General features: G+C 37.3%; 1 protein-coding gene across 5 annotated transcripts; it reads right to left on the reverse strand.

Annotated features, from left to right (window-relative positions):
* Positions 1–1,156: 1,156 nt before the first annotated feature.
* LOC120767070 (protein winged eye) lies at positions 1,157–26,689 on the reverse strand. Of its 5 annotated transcripts, none has more exons than XM_040092926.1 (11): positions 24,410–26,689; positions 24,044–24,187; positions 10,545–10,691; positions 10,328–10,444; positions 4,900–8,519; positions 3,691–3,922; positions 3,543–3,617; positions 2,449–3,323; positions 2,201–2,380; positions 1,977–2,138; positions 1,157–1,634 (listed from the first exon to the last, which is right to left on the reverse strand). In XM_040092926.1, the coding sequence occupies exons 1-11, from the start codon at positions 25,056–25,058 to the stop codon at positions 1,305–1,307; spliced, it is 6,531 nt and encodes a 2,176-aa protein (XP_039948860.1). In that variant the 5' UTR covers positions 25,059–26,689; the 3' UTR covers positions 1,157–1,304. The 5 variants fall into 5 exon arrangements, with proteins under 5 accessions (XP_039948860.1, XP_039948858.1, XP_039948857.1 ...); XM_040092924.1 differs by having other exon boundaries at positions 2,449–3,293; positions 4,900–8,552; XM_040092923.1 differs by having other exon boundaries at positions 4,900–8,552.
* Positions 26,690–26,765: the final 76 nt, after the last annotated feature.

Genomic DNA, 26,765 nt, shown 5'->3' on the forward strand with positions numbered 1-26,765 from the left:
TTGGATTTTTATTTTTTAGCGTTCTTTCTCTATTGATTTTAAGTAAGATTCTTCATTTGTGTGTGTGTAATTTTTTTGTTGCCATTTTTTGTATTTTTTATTTTTAAATATGAATAAACGAGATGTAAATATACAACGCATTCTCTCCATAGTCATAATCATCAAAAATCATTATAGCAATTATCATCATCAAAATCATTATCGTCTTCATCATCAATTATCATCGATCGACTATCACAATAAATTGTTACAAATATAGTATATTTTTAGTAGTTTCCTGTTCGATTTCTTCGGACATTCATTTTCGTACTGCACGCTTCTAGCTTTTCACAGGTTCTTTTTGCGCTCTTTTTTGTTTGTTTGCTTGCTGCCCTAACTTATGTGTATAGTTGCTGGAGTTTTAAAGTTTTTTTTTTTTAATTTTTTTCTGTACTTCAGTTTTAAATTTCATCAGAAATATAGTATATATAAGTATATTTGTTGTATAACCGTTACTGTCCGAAAAAATATCAATTTTGTTTGTGTATCAATATTTTATTAGATTTCATTTCTTTTTGTATTATTATTTGCTTCTTCTTCTTCAATATTATTGTATAATCGTCTGTAAGTGTTCGTAATAAGTTCGTCTGTTTCCACGAATCATTGTATGTGTACGTTTATTTGTATAATATATATATACGTTTTTTATTACATTTAAAATTAAAATTATCTCTTTATCTCATAAATGTTACTCATCGACATTTAGCTTGCTATGCTCTTTACGCGTTGTATCTCTTTTGCATAGATATATAATATAATATAATATATATATATATATATGATTTAATAATGTATTTAATATAATATATAGTGATTCTCTTTTTGTATCATCTTGTTTTGCAATTAGCTCCTTTTAACTCTCTCTCCTCTAAAATTAAATCGTTTCACAGTTATACTTACACATATAGTATAAACATTCATACAGCACAACTTAACCGGCCTAATCGAGTGACATTTATCGCTCTTGCCTATCGCCTATCATATGCATGTCCGTCTGTTCATATATGGAACATAACATACTTTTTAAGTTTTTCTGTTAATTTAGTTGCAGCTTTGTTTTTGTGAATTTTGTAAATCTAAATATGTATGTATGTACATATTTATACTTATATTTTATGTATATGCATATATATATATATACTTTAATTTTTTACATATTCATACATATTTTTCAATTCATTTATTGTTTTGTGTGTGCTTCTTAAAAGTAATTAGTGTTTTAATGTGATTCCTTGGGCCTCAAGTTACTACTTTCATCTTATACATTAATCAACAACCGCGTTTATGTTATCTATATCTATATCGTTTTGTTGTTGTTGCTGTTCCTGCAATGGCTGCTGCTCAAGCTGTTTCGGCTGCGGCTGCTGTTGCTCTGCTTTAAGCGTTGGTATCTCCTCCTGCAGATTGAGCACCTGGACTCGCGGATTATAATAGCCCGCTAAGTAGTATGTATCGTTATTATCATAAATGGATTGATATTGCTTCGAATCGGCTCCGAATTTAGCGAAATAACGCTCAAACGGTAGTACTTCACAGCGATGCGATATTGTCTGGACGTCGTTTTCGTCCTCGTGTGGTGATTCAAATAAAGCGCCCTGTGCAGAACAGACAAGTATAAAAAAAATTGTATATATAATGTTTTATTTTATGCTTTTACAAGCAACATAGAGTTAATGTTAATTTTTAATTAATTTGGCAACTCTACCCGGAAGAAATTCGCATTAAAACTTTTCTTTATATAATATTTGTATATTTTTTGTAGTTTTAATTGCTCTTTGATTTGATGCTTCTAAATATAGCTGAGCATGATATACTATATAACTTTCTTGCCTTTCACAAAGTAAAAGCAACTCCGTAATTAAAGTAATTAACCACATCAGCCCTTCACCATTCTATTGAAACATGTAATCGATTACATATGTACTCATGTTTCTTACCGGATATTTAAGATTCGGACAGCCCGTTGTCTCTTCAGGATGATAAAACCATCGAACACGCACTACTTTATTGCTGGACGTTGTCTCCCACATGGATTCAATGCGTCCAATATATGGCCTATCTGGTCTACCAGTTGATAAAAATACTGCACAATCCCCAACCTAAAATATATTACATCCAAATTAATTGAAAATGTATGCTTATGATCGATAAACGAACTTACAGTTATTGTTTCTTTTCCCCTTTTGATTGTTTTATAGAATTGTTTGCGGGCTCTGCCCTTAATACCAGCTTTACGATAAGCTTTACCCTGCCAACCCCAGAGCTGTCGCTCCGGCAGGAAAGCGGCAATTTTGCTGCCCTTCGAATTATTATGCTCCACCTCCTCATCATCACATTTGTTCTGGAAAGTAAAACATAAAAATAAAATGAAGGCAATGAATACACAAGGAAGCATGTTTACTTAATTACCTCATCCGATAGCTCGGACATCATATTTGAGGTGCTCTCCTCCTCCATATCCAAATGCTCAGTTTTTACTTTAGCATTTGACGCCGCCGTCGACGGCGCAGTTTCCATCTTAATTGCAGTCGCAGCGGGCAGGCAAGCCGATGCGCTTTGCGTTTGTGACTTGCTGTGACCGGCCACTGCTTGGAAGGCGCCACCCTGTGTTTGAGCCATTCGCGCCACTTCTGGCACGACGTGTTCTTCGACAATGTCATCGACATCAGTTTCCATTAGCGTATTGTTGCTGTGATTATCACCAACTGTTGCAGCGTATTCTCGTTTACCTCTGTAAGTGGTCGGTGTGGACGTCAAGAAGCTGCCACTAGTCGTCAAACCGGCGTTTTTGATTACGAACGTATTATTAGCACCGTTAATCGCTTCACATTCACCATTCGCCTTGCGGTGATGATGTTTCTTGTGCTTTTTGCGTTTTTTATGTTTGTGGTGTTTGCGATTACTCTCGGCGGCATCGTCCACACCATTTGTGCCATTCACAGTGGACGCGACTGACGGTAGCCCACCATTAACTGTCACCGTGGACGCATTAGTATTTGCGCTTGCATTTGCTGCCAGCGCTGCTGCTGCTTGTGTTTTCTTCTTCAGATTCTTAATGCGTTTCTTCTCCTTACGTTGGGCACTGATGTCTTTTGCACTTTGTGTTGGCGGTTCGCTGCTGCATGTCGACGGCGCCATGGCTGGCATATCGGGGAGTGCAAATGTAGAAATGTTTTCGTGAGCATCATTGGAATTGTGACTGCTTCCGGAGCCGTTGGCGGTACGGGCAGATGAGCTCGACTTCTTGTGCTTGCCTAAAGAGTAGAGGGGATTATCGTTGTACTCTGAGGAGTTGGGACGTTCAAAAAGAAAAGAGAACGGAAAAAGTAGGGATACAAATTAAAACGCACGAAATACAGAATAGCAGATAAATCGAAAATCATAGATGAATTGAGGTTAATGAATGAATATGAAGTTGATCGGAAATTTGTGGTTGTTGTAATTTTGAAGGGTGACACGAAAAAAATGAGACTTAAAAAATTCTATAAAATCCAAGAACATACTTTTCGGAAGCGAAGAAATCTCTTCATCATCCACTAAACTTTGACCCAAAATTTCCGACCCTTTTTTCAATGAAACTGAAATGAATGAATGGGCGCAAAAGAGATGATTGTGTATGAATAATCCAATAGTACATTTCATAACACTTACCCACAATGGGATAATCACTTAGGAGTAAGCGTATATTCTGTAGACGTATGCGCCCACTGTCGCCATCGTCAAATTCCACGCTAACAGAATCGTTGGGTGTTTCACCATCATCAGACGATTCAGACTCAATAGCACGACCGGGATAAAGACAACGATACTGCTGACTCCAATAGGCACAAAGTCGTGTGCCAACAGGTACACTCTCCACAGATTTGGGCGCCACTTCCAGAATCTAAAATTGTAATGGTTTATGTACACATTTTTTTTTTACTAAATTTAATTATAAACAAGAAAAAACGTTAACTTCGGCTGCACCGAAGCTGATATACCCTTCACAGGTGCTTTTCTTTTAGTAACTATGTGTTCAGTTTATATGGAAGCTATTTGCTATTGTAAGCCGATCTGAACAATTTCTTCGGATTTTACATTGTTGCCTTAGAAAAAAATCTATACCAAATTTCGTGAATATATCTTGTCAAATGCAAAACTTTTCCATACAATAACTTTTTTCCGATCGTTCAGTTTGTATGGCAACTATATGCTATAGTTAACTGATCTGAACAATTTCTTCGGAGATTACATTGTTGTCCTACAAAATAACCAACTTTTGTGAAGATACATTGTCAAATGTTAAAGCTTTCCATATGAGAACTTGATTCCGATCGTTCAGTTTGTATGGTAGCTATATGTTATAGTGGTCCGATATCGGCCGTTCCAACAAATGAGCAGCTTCTTGAAGATAAAATGACGTTTGCAAAATTTCAAAACGATATCTTAAAAACTGAGAAACTAGTTCGTATATATACAGACATATGGACGGACGGACAGACGGAGATGGCTAAATCGACTCAGCTCAACATACTGCTCATTTGCATATACACTTTATAGGGTCTCCGACGCTTCCTTCTGGGTGTTACAAACTTCGTGACAAACTTAATATACCCTGTTCAGGGTATAATTAAAAGTAAATCAAATACAAATTATAGATTTTTTTAAGTGAGAGTTCCAAAAATATTTTTTTAGGTTATAATTTTTGACCTAGCGAAGAGAGTTGCGAGAGTGTCTAGAGAACTTGTAAAAGTCTCCGCTATGACTTAAAACGCTCTTAATTTGTTGACATTTTTAAAAAGAGTTTGACCGAGCTTCAAAAAACTTCGATTTGCTAATATTAAATATCTATGTACACTAAAATAATTTTGAAATACTCACAGTATCCTTGAAGATCTCCTCACGCGACATTATATGCGACTTATTACCGCGTTCGCCATCCAATGTTATTGCGTACACGTCAGGCGGTTGAAGTGGTTTCATCACACCGGCATAAAAGAGACCACCCATGTCGGTCAGCACACGCGTTTCCTTTCTATATAAATGATCACTTGTCAGCATTAATTGGTGATCGCGTGGGTCTATCGCTTTTCGGTATGCTTGTTGTTGGGACTGCGGCGACTGGGAGGTTTGAGTCACAGGTGAGAGATGCTGTTCCTGTCGTTGTTGCTTAGAAGTCTGTTGCTTAACGTTCGTTCCTAGTTTTTGTATTAGCGCTGAAGATACACTAGCCGGACTCTGTTCCTCGGACGAAGAAGAGTGCGCCTCTTTCAAACGTCTATTGGAGGCAGCCGAAGCAGATGTTGACGTCACACCGACCATTAACTTCGGTTCTTTGCATACTATAGCCGAGCTTGTGGATTTATCCGCAGATGTGTGCTTTTGCGCATGACGCTGTGGTGTGCCACTATTCCGAATGTCAACGCCAAGTGATGCCGCCGCAACAGCACCCGCTAAAGCGCTGGGGCCTAATCGCACTGGTTTATAAATGGGCATGGATGGGCCCGTGGAGCTGCTGGCCGAAAGTGTGTTGTTGTCTTCTGAATTGTCGCATTCAGGGGGCGGAAATTGTGCATGTGGAAGTGTGGGCGTGGCGGATGGCGGTTTCTCGCCGAAGCGTAGAAAACTGGAACGATTCAAGTAAGGCGTCGATGTAGCACCAACCACACCGCTATTAGTCGAGAATTTCGGAAACTTGTAATCACAGAGTGGTAAAGATGTGCCACCAGACGTACTGCAGGAGAGACCACCACCAACACTGCCAGTACTCAATGAAGACAGTGAAAGTGTGGACTGTTGTTGTTGCAGTTGTTGCGCGGCAAGTAATTTTGCACATTTTTTCTTTTTCTTATTTTTGGATATCTCATCGAGCTTTCTCTTTTTCTTGCGATACTGACGCGTTATTTCCGCTAAACGCAAACGCATATCACTCTCCATCAACTCGAATATCTCTTGTGCATTGGCCCACTGACCGAAACGCAATTGAAAGTTGGGATCGATACGGTTAAAGGCGCCCTTCAATTCTTGTTGTAATTGTTCGTCCTCAAAGTCGACATCGTCAGAAGCGGAGGCAGACGCGGCCGCTGCGGCAGCAGCAGATGCCAACAATTGTTGTTGTTGTTGCTTGTGTTTACGCTTCTCCTTGGCATATTTCTTCTTGCTTTTCTTCGAGCAGCGCTGCGACTTCTTGCCAGCACCAGCCAGTGTTGATGACGAAGATGATTTTGATGATTTGGAATGTTTGTGCTTTTTGCGCTTGACTGGCGGTTCTACGCCACCGCTGCCACCAATACCGAGACCAAGACCACTCGTCGAAGGCAGCTCGATACCTTCCATTGAGGGAAACGAAGATTGTTCCAAACGCGACGGATGTGAATGGTTCTGTAATTCAGGCGTCTCTTGACGGCCGAATGATGAAGTGGAGCGTGATAGTGGCGGCGACTCGCTTTCAGCGAACAAATTGCCTCCACTACTCTGAACTTCTTCTTGGATGCGTTGTTCAGCTAGAGCACATAGCAAATTCAAACCACCCAGGGGCTCTACTACCGTTGTGGGCACATTCGATGAAGGTGCGGGTGGGAGCGAATGGGCCAGCAAGGGCAACGGTGTTGGTTGTCTCTGCATTTCAGCCTCTCTGGGCACACAGGAGTCGCAGCTGCCCGAAACCGGCTGCGGTACTTCCGATTGCTGGGTGATAAATTGTGGTATTTGTGACGGTAAGGATGGCACGACTGTTGATGATGACAATTCATCGCTCATTGAAGAAACGGGTACGTCCATGTGGTCGAGTGGTTCCTGCTTGACACGCACCATTGTCATACCAGCGCCTACGCCGATACCTTTATTTGCCAGCGTACTAGTGCTGATGTTAGATAGCAGCTCCAGACCGGTTAGATCTTCTGGGCCGGATTGCTGCGGTTGGTGTTGATGTTCATTGTAATGAACTGGTTCATTACCTGGAAGCATTGGAACGATTTCACCAGCTGAAGACGATGGTGGAGGTTGTTGGGTTACAACTTCGTAACTTTCAGCTTCCCCATTCGCCGTGGCGTTGGCTGTGTTATGGCACACAATATTATTTGTTTCTGTCGTGGTTGTGGTTGGCGTTGTTGTTATGGGTAGTTCATCAGCATCGGAGCGATGCACTCCAGCATTGTGACAACTCTGCTTTGTCAACTCCAAAGGCTCGTGTACTTCGCCATCATTGTTGTAACTCGGCGAATTCATCGAATTCGCCTGTGCAGTGTGCAACTGTTGCTGTTGTATGGCAAGCGGACACGTTGAGTTCTCGTCATCACTACAGACCGGCGTATCGGTTTGTATATTAACATCTTGCATTTGTGGCGGTGGACCTGATTGAGGCGCTGGACCACTGTTGTTTATTGCACGCGGCACACCCACCACAATTCCACTCACCGACTGCGGCGGAGCAGCTTCTACTGGACTTGTTTTAAAATTGATTGCCGTCGTCTCATCCCCCAATGGCGTTGGTGGACCGATAGTGGTCGAAATTGCGGTCGGCGGTCCCGTAGTGCCACCACCATTTATGAAAATACCTGTGGGTGTCACAGTTGTAGTTGCGCCAGCAACGTTACTAGCAGTACCGCGCTGTAACGATGCCGACAAATTGAGCAAAGCTGGCGATGGTGTCGATGTGGTCTGAAATAGTATTTGTGGTTGCAACTGTGGCCCGCTAGCAGCTGCAGCCGCCGACTCCATGGTCGCCGACGTTGGAGGGGTCGGCAAACGCATTAAATTCAATGCCTGAGCATTAGCTGCTGCGGCATTGTGTAAATCCAACAGATTCGTTGTGTTTGTAGTCGTTTTATCGCGACCATCGAAATTCAAAGTCGGCGTCGTGCCCAAACTCGCATGATGGGGTTTTCCAGCTGCTACCGCCGCAGCCGCCATAAAATCCGTCGCACTCCATTCTTCGATTTTCAATGCTGCGGGCGGTAGGATCAGCGACGGCGGTGGCGGCAACGCAGCTGTGGACGGTGGTGGCACGGGTTGCGGTAGCGTCAATGTAGACTGTAGTGTTTTTTGTGGTTTCGGTGCTTCGAGTATATTGGAAGCGGACGCACCTGTAGTTGCCAAACTCAGAAAGCGGCTACTTGAACTACTTGTATTGTTGCTGCTGTTAATACTGCCTATGAGACTGCTGCCGCTGCCATTCGGTGGCATACCGCCCGGTGCGGCCAAGCTCAAGTTTATTGAACTTGTGGTCTGTTGTGTATTAGTTTGCTGTTGATTGTGTTGGCAAAGTGTCGAAGTGGCAGCGGCGGCTGCGGCAGCAGCTGCAGCGGCGGTTAAGTAATTCGAGCCGAAAAGTTGGAGTGACGTGGCGTAAGACTGCGGCTGTAGCGTCGAGTGTGGGCTCATTGAAGGGAATATAAAATTGGGCGGCGGCTGTAGGGTGGCGGCCGCAGCGGCAGAAGCCGGCGTTGTACCCTGCGGTATGTATGATGGCCAAACGAAAGCCGCCGCCTGTTGGAACGGATCTGTGGGTGTATAGATTGGAAAATTTGATATGCCTATGTGGGTTTTTGAATTCGAGACGTGATTGTTTTTCGGTCAAATCAATTTTCAAATCAATTCAAACGAGGCAATAGCAATTTTGATACGATTTCGAATTATTTTTATTGATTTCATTTATTTCATATCAATTGTAGCGGTCAAGTGGTGGTTGTGGTGGTGGTGGTGGTTTGGTGGTTGTGGGAGATGGGATGGAAAAAGAGGGTACCAAAGCAAATTAGTGAATGTGAAAATTGCAGGCTTTGTTGATTATTATTTTCTTGTCTTGTTAAGTACTCTTTTCAAATGTGAAAATGAGACATAGCAAAGCATTAAAATTATAAGCAGAATTATAAATAAGTATATATACACACATAGATAAATATATAGTAAGTGTACAGATAAGTATATCTACGTAAGCGTTAATTAGGAGATTTCGCATGGTAAATTTATATTAAACAATTTATAACAAAAAAAAAACTAAGTGAAATATGTTTTTATTAGTGTAAAGTTATAAAAAAAAATCAAATATTTGACTTTAGTCATCGAAATTAGCTACTAAAATGGGCTCCTCAGACATTCTAAAAATCTAATTAGTATAAAAAATCCCTTTCATACGATACTACAGTTCTGAGTATTAGGGGCATTATGGCATGATCAAACTACCATAAGTTCCTACATAACGTAAGAATTCATCAACGGCTCTTTTTCTTGAAATTATGAAGCCAATTACTTAGATTTCGTGAGAGAATTACCGATCGTTAGTGAATTAAGTTAGTCATTTTTCATATCGTTAACGCTTTGGTTATCCGTCAGTCTTTCACACTGCAAGAGCACTTATAAATTATCTAGGACACAAACAGCAGACAAAAGGCGGACAATTATCAACTAGAGAGCAGCCTGTGCCCATATTTTTATAGGCAAAGCATTACGAAAACAAACAGGTAAGCATATGGCAAATATAAACGGGTGAGGATTAATTAGCGGCTGAAGATAAAAACAAGCGGCGAAATTTAAAACAAAAATATAGCATACTTCATAGTCGATAGAAAACAAAAATGATCGATAAATGTCATAGTTTAAGTATGTGATGGTGAAATTCAGACTATCAATTTTTTGTTGGCCTTGTGTTTGAAAGCCGACAGAGACAAAATATAAAAGTAAATAAAGAAATAAAGTCTCAGTCACGAAGTGTTTAGTTAGGGTAATTTGAAATATCAAACAACTGCTGCGAAAGCTTATGACATTTATTACAGTTTACCTTTTCTCGATTTGGTAAAGGAGCGTGGCAAATGGATTCGGATGTAAAAAGCTGACAATTTCGTTTATATTAACCACAAATTCCACATCGATAATTTTGGTAGACTTGAAATATAGCTCAGAAATTTATATTTAGAAAGCCTTAACGATGGCAAACCCTCAAGTTTGACAATCGTAAATAATAATAGAACGACAATCGTAACATAGAACGAAAAATATTCATATAAAATCACTTTTTCGAAACGAACTTTTTGTAAAATCGAACTTTTTTGGTGTAACTTGCCGCTTGTTCCAACCCTAGACGCTAAAATATCCACACTGTTATATTTTCGCCAGCGAAGCATATGTGAGTGTATGTTACTAAGTATATCGATGCTTATGGTGTGTCGTATGAAAATATGATGAAAGCGTTGGTGATGAATATGAATTAAAGCTCTTTACTATTACTCTTTAAATACGTATGTACATATGTATTTATAGAGGTGTGCATTTAAATTGTTGAAAACATTTTGCGAGTTAGTATATGTGAACCTACCTAAGGCGGCTGGTGTAGCCGGCAAAAGTACCACTTGACTGCGACTTGCATCGCGCGAATACTGCAAACCCACAGTAGCTGGAGACATGGAAATCACTGACTCGATGGGAAGCGCATCTAAGGAGGATAAATGAAAATCATTGGTTTATTGCAATTAATTTTGTATAATTAAAGCAGTAATTAGTAAGATTATACTAAGTAAAAAATTATAACTCACTTTGATATTGCCAAAAGGTTGACGGTGCACGATTCACACTCTGAACACCAGCGGCGCTGAGCGCCAACTCCTCGGCGGTCGCTGAACCAGTCACTAAGTCACCGTTGCCTGTAAAATAGATGTTGCTGCAGCCAGTGCTAACACCACCTGAAAAAGGCAAAACAGAAAACATAAATTGTTATTTCACAAAACCATAATCAGAAGAATATAAACCGTGAAGCAGAAAAAAATTACGCGCCTAAAAGTTTTGTACAACTGCTTAATGCCGACGCCCAAACGCCCGAAAGCAGTCTACAGAATTGTGAAAATTGCGGGAAAATTACTGAAACTTTCACTTGCCACTCGTTAACTGCTGATAAATTAATTCAAGGCCTAAGTGTCAGATAAATATAGAAAGAAATCATTTCCTGTAAAAATTTTGTGTGATGGTTTGTAATTGAACGCACAACTTCCAACAGTCAACTGAAATTCTGGAAATTCACTACGCAATATTTTGCATACAGATGCATGTGTGTGTAAGTGTGTGCATAAGAAACCCTGTGTGCAAATGTGTGTGTATGTGCTTCAGTAAGCAGCGCATTTGCGTTGACCTTGAACTATTTACCGGAGCTGCAGTTGTTGTTCCTGCCCGTAGATAATATGCACAAGTGTGCAAATTGCTGATTTTGACTAGATATCCGCTTGTTGTTGCTGTTGAGTTTGTTTGATGCATTTGTTCTTTTTCTTCGTGTATTATGTGGTGCATTTGGTCAACATCTAGCATCCTCAGGATGTCCTTGCGGAGCATATTTAAAAATAAATGCCTATAATAACGTATCATAGTGCGCAATTTTTAAGTCAAGTTTCTCAGCGAAATTATGTACATGATTATTGTGTATAAATACAAACGGAAGGGCCGTGAGCTTTATTGTATTTCCTAAGGTACAACTTCTTAATGAAAGCAAAATATTATTTTTGCTTATTGTTATTTCCAGCAGCTGATCTAGGCTGCGATAGTTCGGGCGTTACGCACAGCCACACTTTAGCTCAAGTGTAATAAAATTTATATGCTTATGTAGGCAACTGTACTTTCAGGTACTCTAAGGGCAGGTAGCTAGTGGGTGTAAATGACAAATGAACATGCCGTTGGTCTTAATGCGATTCAATGCCAACAAGTGAAGAACTTCCATCAAACAAAATAAAATTATGTGCATCCCTGTGGTCATCCATATGCATATATTTATGTGCGTATGTATGAGTTTGATGAAACTGTTAAATGTTATATCAATTTATTTGATTAGTTATTGTCTCCGTATATGTAGCCTTTGAGTCAAAAAATAAACAAAAAAAAGTAGAAGTATGTTAGAGCTTTGGCTTCCTCTTTTTCCTTTACTTTTTTAAAAAAGTATGGACCGTAATGACTTCAACGTACATAATAAGTATACAGGTACATATATCACCTCAGATAATAATTATTTCTGAATGCAAGAGAACATGCAGCATTGTTTCAAAAATTCTTAGCACCGTAATACGGCGTTAAGGTGTTACATGGGTTTTAAAAAATTAAATGTACAACATCTTTAGAATATATACATATATTTTCAAGTTGATCCGAGTAATAGTTTCGGAGATACAGCCTTGAGAACTTGTGCGCTCGAGGCTAGCTAAGCTAAGTGCGCTGTTTTTAAGCGCGTTTATCGGGAAATTGTGTTTTTAAAGCCGGATCTCAAGATTTCTCGAGAACTACTCAACCGATCTTCATGAAATTTTACACAGGCCTTTGAGATACAATTCTTAAAGACTTGAACCAACGATTTTTTTCGATAACAACTATTTGAAATAAAAATGTCCCGAAATTTTCACTGAAATTTAAATTTTTTTTGAAAAAATGTCTGCCAAAAATCCAACTCTCAATTGTTTTTTTCCTTCGTTCAAGTTCTAAGTTAAGGTTTCAACTAAAACACTTATTTTTTCACTTTAGATGGTCCTGTAAGGAGTTATTCTGCCAACGCGGGGGCATCTTTTTTCCAAGGGATCACCGGAAATGGCGTCGCAATGGCCGAGTTTACATTTTTTTTTCCAAAAAATTTCAGAGTTTTTTTCCTAATAGTAAATGTTTGTAACAATAAAAAATTGTAATACAATATTTTATTTTTTATATAAGAAAAACATTTTTTAAAAGACTGTTATTTACTCGAGGAAACTCATGTAACCCCTTAAGCCAGAAATGTGCATCGTCGCTGATACAAGCCGAGTGTTCTATAAATTCGCCGCACAGAACGTGAGTTTTGGTATTAAACTCTCAAATTTAAGCCTTTGCAGGATAACATACCAAGGTATGCTGGATAAAAATATCAATAAATGTATTTACTTTGCCAGTTACTTTGACAGCTGAATGTTCTATGAAACTTTATACCTCTAAAAACACTTTACATGATGATGCTGTTATTACTCAACAATTTAACTTCAAGAAATTGAAGGCGCAACCAGATGGCTATTATTTTTTTACAGTTGCCATCTATTGCTATTTTCTACACGATGAAGCGCTTAAACAAAACAGCCCAAAAACGCTTTTCTAACACAACAAACTAAGCAGATTTGAGCGAAAATACTCAACTTTCGGAACTGAATATTACCGCCTCTGTGTTTATAATCATAGTCATTTTTTTATACGCTTAAATGACTAGCATTGTCAGATTGCCAGTATGAATTGTTTTTTGTTTATATCGGAAAATAATGTTTTTTACATAAAAATGAAGAATAACTCTGAAAATTATGAAAAAGTAATTAAGTACCAGTTGTATTAACAAAATGACAGAAATATTCAGAACGAGGCAAAATGAGCACCGAGGACAATGAAGGCAATGGACGCCCTCCTAAAGAGGCTGTTGCCGATGAAACCATCAAAAAAGTCCACAAAATTATTTCGGATTCCCGAAAAGTAGTTTAAGAGAGCTGAGAATCTAAGGACGTTCCCTTGTTTGGATATATTGTGAATGAATAGTTGGGTATGCGAAAGCTCTGTGCAAAGTGGATGCTGCTCAGCTCACAATCCAACAAAAACAACAACGCTGTTTCTGAGGAGTGTTTGAAGCTCTTTAATCATAATAATACCGAAGTTTTGCGTCGATATGTGACATTGGATGAAACATGGCTCCAACATTTCACACCGGAGTCCAATCGACAGTCAGCCGAGTGGACGGCACATGATGAACCGACCCAAAGCGTGGAAAGATGCAAAAGTCGGCTGGCAAGGTTATGTATATCATCAGTTTTTTGGGATGCATGAGGCCTAACAAATATTAATTGATTATCTTTAAAAGGTAAAACCTATTAACAGCAACAATTAAATTGCTTTATTGGAGCATTTGAAAAACAAAACCGCGGCAAAACGGCACCAATTGATGAAGAATTTGCTGCTTCATCTGGACAACGCACCGTATCACAAACCAATGAATATGATGTCAAAATTTAAAGAATTGGGACGATGCTCGCTGGGAAAAAATTTAGCAACAATGAAAGGATACCGCAGAAACTGAGGCTTATTTTGGGGCTTAAGGTAAATATGTTATAAAAATGACTTTGAAATTTTTTTTACCGCTATAATTGAAGATAACTAGTTGGGTAGTCAAAAAAGTCGTATTTTCGTTCGTATTCGTTTTCGTATTTTGTCAATGGATGTCGTTGCAGTCGTATTACTCCAGTGCTACCAATCACATTCTGTCATACCATATAGTGTTGGAAAGGTGAGATTTTAAGCTTCATTTAACCAAAAAAATTAAATTAAATTCGGGGAAGTTGAAAAAAAGTTACAGCTGTTCAAAAATGAATGAAAATGATTTGAAATTTTTTTATAAAAAAGGGAAGAATGCCACAAAAGCCACCAATGTAATTTGTGAAGTTTACGGGACGATGCTGTATCAGTTCGTGTAACACAACAATAGTTCGGTCGCTTCCGTTTGGAAATTTCGGAATTTCGATTTACACTGATGGAATAATGTGTCTAGCGGAAAAATGGCAAAAAGTGGTCGACCAAAATTGTACATATTTATTTATTTATTTATTATTATAAATATAAAAATAAATAAGTTAAAATTTGAAAGAAATATGAAAAGACCTTTTCGACTACCTAATATATTGACTAATAAAATCAAATTTTATAAAAATAATTCTATGTTAGCCTACGAACTTTTCAGCCCACCTGTTAATCGACATGTTTTTAAAAAGTTTATAAAAACTTTACACTTGTCAAATTTAATAAAAAAAAAAAACTTCAACTTTCTCACTTCACTAATTTTTAAACTGTTTCCTTTACTGGTTGTCCAAAAACTTTGATATTTTAGGACTGTAAAAAAAATGTATGAATGTACATGAATACACATGGTATAATGTGTGAAATTTCACAAGTCTCTAAAAGATACCGAGAAAACTTTATAAATAAAAAACCTGTTTTTAAGGCACATAAATTCTGGGTTTGATAATGCAAAAACAAAACACATATATAAATAATAGCAACAAATGAAGCCCATATTGTCCAAATTTGCAAAATTGTAAATAATATAAAATAATACAACAATAAATAGTGAGGGTTTCAGATGCAAGCGGATTAAATGCCCTTTGACTCCACCGATTTGAAGTCTTCAAGTTCGTTGGAAACCTGCTCATTTTGGCAGTCGTGTAGGTCTATAATAAGTCTATTTAAATTCAATGATAAATCAATGCAAAATTTTTCAAGTCACTTGCATATACATACATATAGATGTACACGTACATATGTATTTATAGTATATAATATGCATTATAGAAATTTTTCTAAAGAATAGTCATAGCGAATGAAGTAAGTAAAATAATACGGTTGTGCTCGATCGTCAAACGTCACTACCAATTAGTTATATATGTATAATTATATCCATATGTATGTATGTATTGTTGTATATCCGCGTACCTAAGTGTATTCCTATATTTGCGGTTAAGAGGTTTTGAAGTTGGGTTAACGAATTTATGTACTCTATCTTGGGCCATGCCGAGACGCGATGTATCCCGCTGTATGTATTTGTTGTTATAATTCCCATTTGAGATGCTAAGCAAAAGTAAGCTGCTAATTCGAATAAAATACATACATATGTATATTATATGTTGATACACAAACGGTTAAAATAATAGAAACACATAAAAAACTTTGCTATTACTCGTTTTTTGAATATTTATTAATTTAATTGGTTTTCTGGGGGAACACCTAAACGAAGGTGCCATCACAAATATAAAATATTTAGAAATATCAAAATTTTTCATGAAAAACAGCGAATTTGTTGCCTGACAACACCCTTTCTGAAAGTTTCATTAAAATATCATACACATTTTCCAATACATACGACATAAAATGTGTCTGATACCCAAATACGGCTGGGTAGGTGAAGTTATGCACTGTTTCGCCCCATTTTTGGTACAAACTCACTGCTAAGATGATTTAGTTGTAAGAAATACCTTATAGTCTAAAAAGTCTTTTCGTATTTTGTCAATAGATGAGTGCGATTTTAAGCTTCATTTAACCAAAAAAATTGAAATTCGGAGAAGTTGAAAAAAAGTTAGTGAAAATAATGAAGATATTCGCTACATTTTGAAGGTTTTGTATAAAAAAGGGAAGAATGCCACGCAGGCCACACATGAAATTTACGAAGACGATACTGTATCAGTTCGTGTAGCACAAAAATGGTTCGCTTAATTAATTTCGATTTACACTAATGAAAGTTTTACCCTGATGGAATGTCTTTAGCGGAAAAATGACAAAAAGTGGTCGACTAAAATAATACATACTTATTTGCTTCATTAAAGGTCATTATAAATATAAAAAAAAAATAAGGTGAAGTTTGATTAGAAATACGAAAAGACTTTGTCGACTATCTAATATTTTAATACAAATCTTTATTAACATCTTCAAAATAGGCTCCTATGTCAACAAAAGCATGCCAACGCTTAATTTCATTCGAAATTTAACCGAATCCGGTTCGGTTACGTTGTTAGAAAGTAATAGAAGGCTTTTTCCCAAAAGATTCAGGTCTTTGACAAATATGTGTTAGGTCGATCCATCAGAGATGTTGAGATTCTTTGCTCTCTCTCTGTTACGAACACGACGGTTTTCAAGCACGGATTCTTTTATAAATTTTTCGAGTTATCGTCTGTGAATGGATGATTCGCATGAGACAGGTTTTCGATAACTTCACGACCTTCACTTAATGCTTTGTGCCACTAAACTACCTGCGTTGCTCGCAACATCGCGAGATATGCTGTCCGCTTTCTCTCCACTGCGACCCGACAGTCCATATCACAACGGCTGTTCTTTCGACCTTTACGAAAACCAATGGTTTCGTTTGCTGGTGTACGTAAGGAGCTTAAAATGAAATGCAAGAGCGCAAGTTGAGCAGAAAACCGTTTTGCTGTCGGCTGTGACGTCGTGCCTTATCTGTGTTTGTTGATGGGCGTGCTTTGCTGTACAGACTGTACAAAAGCGGGCACGTACCTTCGTAACAACAAAATCGTGGCCCGAGTTGATGTTAGGAGCGTATACACGTCAAAAACACTGGATATACATATATCGCCCATCTACCACAACATGATCGATCTGGTTTCAAACTTTTCGATCCGCAGATAGCCAATTGGCTTGATAAATTTTCTTGTGCTTGAATCTAGTACTACAGATAACCATATTTCAGGCCCCGGCGAAGTCGGTTCAACCCATTTGGAAAGGTTTCGCCATGGATGCTGAATTTTCCAACTGTTGTACCAAAGATGCCTTCTTTGTCCACCCTGGCGTTAAATACGCCAAGCACAATTTTTACATCGTGGGGGAGGCAGTTGTCATAAGCGCGCTCCAGCCACTCATAAAATGCATCTTTGTCATATCGTCCTTCTCTTCAGTCGGGACGTGGCCGCAAATCGGTGTTATGCTAAAAAATTTTGCTCTGATGCGGATTGTGGCTAGACGCTCATCCACCGGAGTGGATGCCAGGACTCGAATCGACTCTTCCACCATAAATCACACACCGAATTCAGAAGTTTTCAATGATTTGTGAACGAATAATCGGTCCTATCCGGGCTACGTAACTTAAGTGGCTACATTTTTTAAATTCACCGAACCACAAATACCAGTTGAGTGTCATACGTAGGTAAGTTGAGTTGCAAGTTTTTACAATCATTTACCTACGATCGAAATCCTGAGTTCTTGATTGAATAAGTTTTATCTTAAAGAGTAAACGTAGGATATACATACATATGTACATACATCACTAAGAATGGAAATTTGTATTAAAATATAATAAATAAAAAATCTTTATAAAAACGAGTGAATCATTTTTTTAATACATAAGTACATTGGGACAAAAAAGCACCCTGAAATTGTAATTAAATTTGCCGGGTATATGATACTTCAAGAAAATATATTTTGCTAAGTTGGTAGGACTGTCCTTAATTACTACACCAAATGTGAGCGCGATCTGTCACGCAGAAATGCCTCCGTCTGGACGACCTTCGACCTCTTCAACTGAGCTCGCCATCTCACGAATCCATTCGAATGATTTTGGTGGATATTTTGAGTATAAAACGCGTTTTTGCTCGACTCTTACCGATAAAAATGAATTTTTTTAAGTACGATTGTGACCGAATTTAAAGCCAATATCACAATGATTACTATCCTATTCACCAGATTTGGCTCCGTGTGATTTTTTCTTATGCCAGTAACTGAAATTGCCGCTTCGGAAACCCTTTTTCAGTCGATCGAAGAGATAAAACAAAATTCGCTAAAGGATCTAAAGGCCATCACAAAAAGTGCTAATGAAAAGTGTTTCGAGGACTGGAAAAATCGTTGGCATAAGTTTATTGCGTCTGGTGGGGATTACTTTGTAGGCAAGAAAATTAATATTGATGAATAATTGAATATTTTGAAGAAGAAGAAGACGAAGAAGATAAAATTCCAAAATATACTGGTTACCCATACTACAGTAACTATACAATAACTGTAATATGGCTGCATATTGTTATTTGAAGAAACACTTTAAGGGACACACGGTAAGTTTATTCGCCCTCTTCACTAAAAGATAATTGAGATTACTTGTTGGTCCCCTTATTTTTGATCGTCTACTAGTATATACAATTTTATCTTTGCTCTTTAGATTTATAACGGCGCGTCAGACATTTATGCGAGGAAAAAAAATTTTCGTTATCGAAGAAGAAAGCTTATCAAGATATGATTGACATTTCAATAAAGCAGCGGGAACAATACATTTACTCTCGAATTCACTCTATTAATAGCATTAATAGCCAACTGCACACAACAATGAAAGTTTTCATCAGTGAAAACATGGTTTTTCATATTGTCAATACACTCGAAAGGAAATATCTAATCAAATATTTTATATCGCATTACAGGAATTCGCCCACCATTAATTTACAAACTCATTAGTACGCATTTTAGGAAAATTGGACGTAAGAAAGACATTAATGCAATTTTTAATTTCATTCAAGCACTTGATGTGCCTACCACCAAAGGTATTACCAATAAAATATACACGAAAAGAGTACTACACGAATGGGGGGCGGGAAAGTCGAAAACATGTCTCAGCATCAAGTGGGTATGTTTCCATATGGTCGCACCGCACCGCAGCATCATACCTACGACCATGGCAATGGCAATGCTGCGTGTTAGGAATGTAAGTAGAATATAAAGGAGAAGCAAAAGAAAGTGGAAATATGTACATGGCACACAAAGGGAACGCAGCATCCATCCCTTTAGTGTGCCTTCAAAAATCGCCCGGCAAATTCACTCACGCTGCGTGCTGCATCAATTGCGAACGATTGCTCGCTATTATTTTGTTGACATACCCACCTTGCGAAACAGTAACGAGAATACTGAATGAGCATGCCGGCGGCAACGATGGCGTTAGTGGCGGGCAGACAAAGGAAAAAGCAAAACACAAAACAACTTTGGCGAACAACATTGTAAATACACCCCCTGTGCAAACAACAACAGCGATACCATATGACTTTTTTAAATAAGAAATATGTTATGTTGAAATGTGAGGACGATGGGTGAAGTAAGGGTATTCTAGACTTTCACTTACTTGCATAGGGGTGAAGTCAGTGGACGACGCTGGCGGGGGTGGTGTGCACATGTTCTGCTTGGGCACATGCAAGCATACTTGGAAAGGAAAGAAATGGCGCAAAGCGAACAACAAAAGAAAGGATACGCTGAAACATACATATATTTACGCCGTGGAAGAAAGGAGCTAAGAAGCTGAATATGCAACTTTACTTATACTCACAAAAACGGTACATATCCATTCTATCTTCAACTTCTTGCTTCAACAATCTGTTGTCTGGAGAGCTAAGCACCGCATAGATGGGCGAGAGGGTAAAAGATGGCAACGCAATTTCAATGAAAGTCCTTACAAGAGCAGCTGAATAAGTCGTTATTGATCACACGCTGCTCAGCCAAATAAATGTATGTACTTAGTCTGCTACAGCCGCTGTTTCCCCGCCCACATTTCAAATTAGTTCCTTATTCATTATTTCAAAGGATATACTAAAAATCGTTTAACAACTCATTTTGATCGCTTTCAATCATATGTACATTTAAATTGTTTGAAAATCTCGCTGTGACGATCGTAGCAGCTGAGTGCGTTGGGTGTGCGACTACCTCAATTCCCACGACAGCCGGTTCTACGCCCGGAATTGACCCCAATTTTATCCGGCCAGGGGCTGTTTTTTCGGCGATCTAACCCTTTTGAATCGGTAAGTGTTAATCTAAGGTGTGCGACTACCACTCGATACGTTGTGTGTGTTCAAATTACAACAGAATAAAATTCGACTATAGTATGGATCGGGTGTAACCGAACATTTCGTACTCTCGCATCTTTGAAAATCTCTATATTAATATTATATGGTCCCCATTAATCGGATTCTATCTATATTATAAGCTAAGAATTTTTCCGGTTTTTCATTAACATATCTCAGAGATTGATCAATATTTTCGCAGTAAGGATTGGGGCCCACATAATCGATATTTGGGGGACTTGAATGGCTGCAGTCCGATTTTGAGAATTAACCGGATACATTTATTGGAGCTTTATTAGTATACTGGAAAGTGAAAAATTCAGACCGAAATTCATAGTATTTGATAAGTTACAGCTCATAGTCGCCGATGTGTCGTAAGCGACTGTCTATCGCGCCATGACCTTAAACGCATTTTTCTCGAATCATCATTTTCTGAAACTGTCATGGTCCTAAAAAAAAGTATTGAACCGATTGCTTTAAAATTTACATATGTTCTTCTACTCATTTATAGTTATCGTCCCTACCAGAATTGTTTATTTTCGAAAATATTTTCATATTTTTTTTAAATGATTTTTAACGAAAAAACAAGATTTTAGTGACTTTTTTTATGAAGTTCGACATATGTATGTATATTATTTTTGGTAGGGACGATAGCAGAACTACTGAATAATAATCCATTCGATTTTTTTATTTCAGACAACATGAACAGCCGCTATCACCATGACCAGTGAACTACTTTTTTTGTTGGGGACTACTTTGATTTAAAAAAAAATATATTAAAAATGTAAAAAACAAAAAAAAAATTTTTGTACATTTCAAAACACAAATAAAAATATCTTAAAAAATTAAAATGATTGAATTTTGTTGTCGCATAAAAAAAATTTCCTAAAAAGTGGTAAAATGTATGCGTTCACATGAGAGTACCCCCTTAAAATAATGTGATATAGAAAGTAGCCGTGCTTGTAGTTCGATTTCGTGCATTCGCATGTTACAGTGAGGGAATGTCAAGGTAATGTTATGTACCAAATTTTATTGAATTGTCCAATTTTAATATCAATTTAGTGTCCCTGACACATTTATTTTTTAAGATATCGCACTTTTAGTAGTTTTTAACACAACCGTTATATGGGGAGTACGCGGGATTATTATCGTAAATGCTAAAAGTATATGTTTTCAGCAAGTTTGGTTGATTTGTAGATATGTACATTAAAGATATTAGAGGGCGAGGCCACGCCATTTTAAAAATTTTCGAAGCCCAGGTAGCCCTCACCACTGCAATTCTCTATATATAGTATATCTAGTTTCATTAAGATATCTCAATATTTAATCTTCGCTAGCACGGGCGGACAGGCAGAGAGTCACTCGGATTTCAACTCATTTCGTCATCCTGATTATTTATTAACATAGTATTATAACCTTATATACATATATATTCCAAATAGTTTATGTGATATAAGTAACCGTTAGGTGAACAAAACTATTATTATTATACTCGTAGCGACATGTTGCAAGAGTATAAAAATGTGATTCTATTCCTAAGAAAGAAAAGATTATCATAAAGACAAAAAAGCCGACGGCTTTAGTAAATATTACGAAACACAACACAAATCTGCAAAGTTGATGTTCGGTTACCAGTTGGGGAAGATGTTATTGCCAATTTAGAGTGCATACATACATATGTATGTATGTATGTTTAATCGCTTTACAAGTATACATAAGCCCTCAACCGAATTGAGTGCTAACGAAGGAATTCCCATGACAAATTTATATAATCTGGTTAGTGCTTTAAATCAACACGGTAATGAGACATATTAAACGGCATCCTTATAAAGCCGCGTCTCTTTATATCTTTGATATACGAAAGGTAACCCCAAACAACTAAATATTTATCCATTCATCAAACCTACCACCAATAAAACCAACTATGTAGCATTGTACACCTCTATACTTTCTGTTTCCACCATCCGACCAAGCCCTCACTCCATTTCCGTTCCATTCAACCACCATTATACATTTATGCGTAGGCATTATGTCGCAGATTGTAGTCGAAATTAATAATAAAAGTTAAAGTATACATTTTTTGACTAAATCAAAAACAAGAAGAGGGTGGTACATACATACATACATACATGCATACATACATACATACATGCATAAATTTGTTGTAGTGAATGTTGTATATGGGGAGTAAATTGTCAGAAGGCCACTTGAAGTGACAAAATAAAAGAAAAATATGAGAATACGTAGAGTAGTGATCACGAAAATAGCATACTTCTCTTAAATTCTGAAATTCTCCTCATAGTAAATTATTTCACAAAAAAAACGAGCAAATTATTATTTTTGGAAACTTTTAGTGGGAAACTGTATATCGAAAACATTTTTGCAAATACCGTTCTTCAACATGAAGATTTTTTAACATCAATTTCGAAAAATACGAAATAATTTGTTATATATAATTTTTACTTTATTCACATAAACCGATTAAACTGATTTTATATTGCTTAAACTAACTTAATTCGCTTTCATTGAATTCGTTACCGCTTTTCTGGCCTTTTTTTTAACCAGTTTAAATAAAATAATTTGTGAATTAAATAGAAAATTTTATAAATTAATTAGCTTAGCCATTTTTATTTTGAGGAATTTGCAATTTTGAACATATGCTACACCATTTTTATACTTTTAATGTGCAAACTCTTTATTAAGAGTTGAAGTTCTTAAGGAAAGTATGAATTAAAATTAACCACATATCTACATTTTCGTATATTAGTCCAGTCATTTAAGCTTAAATTAGGTAAGAATCTCGAAATTCGATATACCCATTTATATGTCTGTAAATATTTTTATATTGACACCTACCATATGTAGGTTTTGAGACAACTTTAGGGTGTCAATATACAAGTATTTACAGACATATAAATGGGTATATCGAATTCCGAGATGAACTTACAATAATGACTGGACTATATGTAGTAATTTCAATTTGAAGCCCTTATTGTAATTTGAGCTAAAACCGCTCTACGAAAATGTAACAGTATCCAACAGATGAAGAGTATACATACATATTTAATATTACATAGTTAAGATTGCTTTCCAACCTAAATAAAATAAAAAAATAAGTCTAATCTAATTTTAACAGAGTATATTAATTATTATTATTATAAAAAGGGCACCCTATATTATTTCGTGTGTAATTCGTCTTGAATGTTGAAATTGCAATATCAAGGTATTCTATTTATGGCATCACCACTGTACCATATACTTTGTAAATATCGTAAGGGACCCTCACTTAAAAGACGTCAACTACAAATCGTTGACATTTTTATGTTTTTCTATGTGAAAGTCAGCCCGCATAACTAAAATCCCTTAACCCTTTCACGTTGTTTAAAATATTTAATGTATTATACATTGAATAAAACAACAAAATTGAGAATGTATACGCTTCATTCCCGCTTCACTAATATTATTATTTGTTAAATATATGTATTTAACAACCTTACGTATACTGCATAACAAAAAAAAAAACAATTTAAGTGCTACTTCGAGAGTAAAGTCAATATCATGATTTTCTTTGAAATCGGTTTCTTTGTTTTAGATACCTTAAGCATAAAGTTAACCAAATTACCTAAATTCATATTTTAAAGCAGCAATAATGTTAACAAAATAAACAAAACTCGCAAGTCTTTGTGAAAACTTACCTAAATCCGCCACGCGTATACCAAAGCAATTCATATCCTTATTAAGCGTTTGTTGCATTGGAATCGGTGCAGCATTAGAGAGAGTGCCCGCCGTTTCTTGTGGTCGTTTACGCGCCACGGCAATGCCAATAGGCACCGTGTTATCTATAAACAAAGAATCGAAAATAGCAAGTTAACCACCTAAATCAAACAATGTCGTTAAAAAAATACCACAAAAACAAAAAAAAACACAAATAACGAAAAAAAAGTTAAAGTGATTATTATTATTATTTATACATACACACCACTGTGAGCATGGGTATGGATGACTGAATAAATTTGAATAGTGTAATGCAGGTTATATTTTTTTTCTATGAATTAACATACTTGTGTTAGACATTGTTGGCGCTGCGGCAAGTGTATTCACAGTTGGTGTTTTATCCATTTCATTCACCTTCGGTGAGGAAGCCTCAATCTTCACCAGCGTTGTTAGCGTTGACGACGATGACATCGTTTTGGAAGCCGCTGATATGGAAGCCGAACAACTGGATGTTGATGAAGCTACACCAACACCCATGCCAACTCCAATACCAATGCCACTGCCACCTGTCGATGATGTAGACACGTGATGCTGCTGATGATGCTGTTGCTGTTGTGTTTGATGGCAATTAGCAGAGGTAACCTCCGACACTTGGCAAGGTTCGCGTTTAATTTGTACGAATGTATAACTGGTTGAAGTGGAATTGGTTTGTTGATGGTGGTGATGCTGTTGTTGTTGATGTGGATGATGATGATGGCCAGCATTTGCACCACTTAATGGTGATGTAGTGGTTGTGACAAAATGTGGACCACCAGCAAGACTAAAAGGCTCTAAATGCAACGGCGCTCCATTTGCCGTCGCCGTGGAGGGTAACAGAAACGTTGTAGTAGCCGCAGCAGTGCTGCGTTCAAAATGCTCTGTGGCAGCAGCGACGGCAACCGAGGATCCCAACAAATCCGTAGCGTTGGAAGTGCTATGACCATTGAATGTTGCCATTTAATTGCGATCACAAACAATAATTCTATAATTACTTATTATTTTGTGGATTTCGATCTTCTAACTTTTAAGGTTGCTTGACAAATCAACAACCTGAAAACAACGTGCTTGCTTTCGTGATTTGCCGTCGCAAAATTTCGTTTTATTAAATTTCTTACTGCTTTTTCTAATGTGGGAATTTTTACGAAGCACTGCATCGCCAGCGACTGAATTGCGACGCAATTTCACTGAAAACATTTTCTAAATGCAGATTTTTTGCACTATAACTTATTTTGATTTGAAAGTAGTTGATTACTATTCTCGTTTTAGCTACATTTTCGCAATGCTTTTTATGCTGATGTCTGTAGTTAAGCACTTTCATGAAAAAAAATATTTAATTCACGAAACTGATTCGTTGTGGCGCTTTATAACATTTCGATTTATTAATTAGTTGGAATTTTACACATACATACAAACACATACAAAATGACATAATCCCGCCTCTGTGGTTTAGCGATGCGGTGGCAAATGCGACGGTCGGTCGAAGGGCCCCCCCTTGGTGCAAATATATCTTTGGACCGTTTCCAATTCACTGGCCAGCAGCACTTTAAAATCTTTTCAAACACTTGTAATTCATGTATTTTCAAGTCGGTTTCAAAAGTTCACAAATATCCTCTTAAAGTTTTTATGTTTAAGTATGCGAAAAACACGCGCGCGCCTTTCAATTTCGCAAATTCGAGTTCCAGGAATTTAACTTTATTTTTTATTGCCGAATACAAAGCCGCGGCCAAAACTGGCTGGCTGGCTATTTGGTTGGTTGGCTGGTTATTTAGCGAAATACATTCGTAGTTTTGCCGTCGCGAAATATGCGAAAATACAACGACGACAACGACCAACGATGATGGCAGCAACGACGACGACAAATAAGCAAGTTTTCACTTTTGCCTTTGCCGTATTCTCGGGTGCACAAACACTTAAACACGCCCAATCATACACAGATACGGCGACACGATACTGCACTGCATTAATGCCCAGCCACTTCACTGGCTCCTTTTTCGTTGAATTGACTTTGTGTGTTTTTATAATAATCTAACTCTTTATTCATTTATATTTTGCACTTATGTATTTACTCTTATTTTCCCGCACAAACATTTTTTTTTCGTTGAAACGTATGCTTTCAATTCAATAGTGAATTGTTCTATTCTTTCGCATCCGTACGTCAAGCATTTCATTCACTTGCTATCGCTCACTTCTTCATCGTATTGCGTCAATTTCAATTCCTTCTTCGATGTTACCTTTCTCAGGCAGATCCTCCACCTCCTCTACTAACAGGTATATATTTATTTTTATTGCTATTTACTATCGCTTTGCTTTCCATTTCTCCTCTTTGTACGAGTTTCTAGCCAATTCTTTTGCTCGCTCTTCTTTTATCTCCTCCAGCAGTTTTTAACCATTTCCGTTTCTTCTACAAACATACTCCTCCACTTTGCATAGTGAACTATTCAACGTATTAGAACTTACTATTTGCATTTATTTCAATTCACTTATCATTTACACTTTGCAGATGCACTAAATTATATGTTTCCAAACAAAAATCTATCAAAATGTAACAAAAATATAAATTCTCTATTTGTTTTTATTACCGATTCCGAAACTATACTGAACTCCGCGTTGACAAAGTACATACTATGTTGCCGGGTGTTTATCTACTTGGACGGCGATGTTATA

This window comes from Bactrocera tryoni, chromosome 1, assembly GCF_016617805.1.
Source record: "Bactrocera tryoni isolate S06 chromosome 1, CSIRO_BtryS06_freeze2, whole genome shotgun sequence".
Classification (NCBI taxonomy): domain Eukaryota; kingdom Metazoa; phylum Arthropoda; class Insecta; order Diptera; family Tephritidae; genus Bactrocera; species Bactrocera tryoni.